Source organism: Hippopotamus amphibius, chromosome 5, assembly GCF_030028045.1.
Source record: "Hippopotamus amphibius kiboko isolate mHipAmp2 chromosome 5, mHipAmp2.hap2, whole genome shotgun sequence".
Taxonomy (NCBI): domain Eukaryota; kingdom Metazoa; phylum Chordata; class Mammalia; order Artiodactyla; family Hippopotamidae; genus Hippopotamus; species Hippopotamus amphibius.
Genome location: NC_080190.1, coordinates 151,205,421 through 151,208,162, shown reverse-complemented (window position 1 = coordinate 151,208,162; position 2,742 = coordinate 151,205,421). Strand labels below are relative to the sequence as shown.

Sequence of the window (2,742 nt, the reverse complement as noted above, 5' to 3'; positions counted from 1 at the left end):
AATACAAGGCAAAAATTTGAAGTTTATAAGCTATAATGGTAGCTTTTTGGGGTGGAGAAAAATATAACATGACACATTTTGATTAAAATCTCATTGGCCTTTCCTACTGGAATGATCAACTGTAAAGACAAAAAAAACAAAGTGCAGTAAAAAAAAAAAACCTGACACCTACTACTGATAAAATTCTCTGTTTAAATTCCTATTTACTGCTTTAAAAATTAAACACTAATTAAAAAAAACACAATGTTTCACTTGCTGATTAAGTGTAAGGCATTTTCATTGCCTTTTATAGATTTACAACTACCTAATAAGGAAAGAAGGTATAAGTATTTCAGCATAGAGGTTGAAGGTTTTTATTCTAAAATGTAATTCTTCACTAATTTATTCTGAGATGAATTTAATAGTCAACCAGGAAATTGGTTTTTATAAAAGTTATTTTATGGGCAGAAAATGCAGGAAAAAAAGTAATAATAAACGCCAAACTGTCTCTTTACTTTATGAAGCCAAATATTTCCTCATAGACTTGGTTTTCAAAGCTTGGAATTTATCCCTTCAGGGCCACTGTTATTTTTCAAAACTCCATATAAATATTACATATAAAAATTAATTGGTGATTTAAATTCTCATCTTTCTCTTCAAATTTCTTCTCTTCAAATTTCTTCTCTTCCCCTGGACTGTTGACTTTCAAAAATTCACAGAATGAGCATGTTTCTTGCAAAGTGGCTTGTCCGTCTTGGAGAAAAAGGTCTGACATTCCAGACTTTCACAACATACTGAGCATACAAAGCAAGTGTCATGCCAGGTGTAGCCCAGAGCTTCCAGGAACATGTCACCAGCTTCTATGGGAAATTCACATCCATGGCATATAGTACCAAAGAGGGCATAATAATCGGTCTCACAGTAGGGCTCACCATCCTCCAAGTGAAAAACATTATTACGAATAGGTTTTCCACAGGCCACACACACAAAACAGGAAACATGCCAAGTTTGTTTCAAAGCATTGATGACTTCTCCAAGGATCTTCCTTTGGCATCGACCACATTCAGGAGCAAAGAATTTCTCGTAGCAGAGCTCACAATACAGGGCTCCCTGTTCCTCTACAAATCCAATGTAGGCCATCGTATTTTTGCAGTGAGCACAGTTAAATTCTTCTGGGTGCCAAGATTTCCCCAGTGCCACTAGGAATGGTCCTCTGATGACCTGGTTGCAGTGGGCACACATCGGAGTTCGTTTCCCTGCAGGAATGTGCTCGGCCCTTTGCACCAAAGTGTCCTCATCACTGGGCTGGGGTTGCCTTCCAGCTGAACCGGCTGATGCCACAGCTCCTGTGGACGTCCCACTGCTTGCGACTCTTCCGGTGGAAGGTGCTGCTTGGTTGGGCCGTTGCCAGCCTGGTGACTTGATGCTGCTGGTGGACCCTAGAGGCTTGAAGGCGGCAGCAGTGCTGAGCCCGGCCACCCCTGGTCTGGCCAAGCCTGGGCTTCCTGGCCTCTCTGGTGTGCTCCGAGCTGCAGCTGCCGAGGGGGCCGCCTGCTGGGAAGGCTCCTGGGCGCTGTTTGCCTTCTTTGTATTATCAGTTTCAGATTCTTTCAGATGTTCAGTCCCAGTGATCTGGGCGAGGATTCGGAAAGAGCGAGACTGAGTGGTTCCAGTCCTTGGACGCCAGTCTTCAGTATCCTCAATCAGCCTCTTCTTGCTGGCATCACTGTGAGTCGGTATGTGATAAAACTCTGTATAACGATCCATAATGTGTTTTCTTGGCGGGCCATTTTGCTGTTTACTGTCACCCTGGGATCCTCTTCTCTGTCCCTCCGCTAGCTCCTGGGCAGTCTCGGCACACACGCTGGTGACTGTGGGCTGCCGTGGGACATTAACTGCAGGTTTACCAGCACTCAGTGCAGATGACCGCTGGTCAGCACTAAGACTGGCATTAGCATGTGGTCCAGATGCAGCGAATGGGGGAGGAGTGACAGCGGCCACAGGTGGAGGGGAAGCATGTGATGAAGTGGTCGCGTGGGCTGGGGTGAAGGCAGACAATGGTGATGGGATGGATGTGACTTTTGGTGAAGACACAGAACCAAAGGGCCGTGGTGCCTTATTGTAGGCCGTGTTGGTTGTGGAAGTGACTTTGGACACAGCAGGAGATGGAATGGGTACAGGTTTAACTACTTCTTTAGGTTCTCCCTTTTGAACGGGAACCGGCTCAGGCTTGGGTGTAGCAGAGGCTCTTTGCAGAGTCATATTCAAAGAGCCTGTACAACCCTTAATCTTGTTCTGGGCTTCAAGATGAGTCATTCCATGTGCACTTATTCCATCAATGCTGAGAACCACATCACCTATTCTTACGTTTGCCTGGGATGCTTTGCCGCCATCTTTTAGGCTAGAGATTGTGAGAGGCATGTTGAAATCCTTGCCACCTTGCAGCCGGAAACCCCACGGAGCTGGGCCAACCAAGGACACGCTGTAGTTGCTCATGGTTCTAATGGCTCAAAGTCCAATCCACAAAAATTAAAGAAACTCGGGTCCGGCGCGGCGACAATGATTCGTTTTAAAAGGGGCCAAGGCAAGGGTAGCAAGAAACTTAAGAGAACAGGTGTACGATCTTTGTTTGAAAGCAAAGTGCTCTATAATCTCTTCTTGTTTACATGGGAAGACTTTCTGTAACTCCAGGAACTCTTGAAATGACAGAAGACAATCAACTCAGCCCGTATATTTTTTGGTCTTCCAACTTTGAATTTGAAG

The 2,742-nt window shown here is 45.0% G+C and overlaps 1 protein-coding gene across 1 annotated transcript; it reads right to left on the bottom strand.

The window, feature by feature from the left end:
• Positions 1-684: 684 nt before the first annotated feature.
• On the bottom strand, positions 685-2,531 carry LOC130853634 (PDZ and LIM domain protein 5-like). The gene has a single exon (XM_057735827.1). The coding sequence runs from the start codon at positions 2,473-2,475 to the stop codon at positions 685-687; it is 1,791 nt and encodes a 596-aa protein (XP_057591810.1). The 5' UTR covers positions 2,476-2,531.
• Between the last annotated feature and the right edge of the window lie 211 nt (positions 2,532-2,742).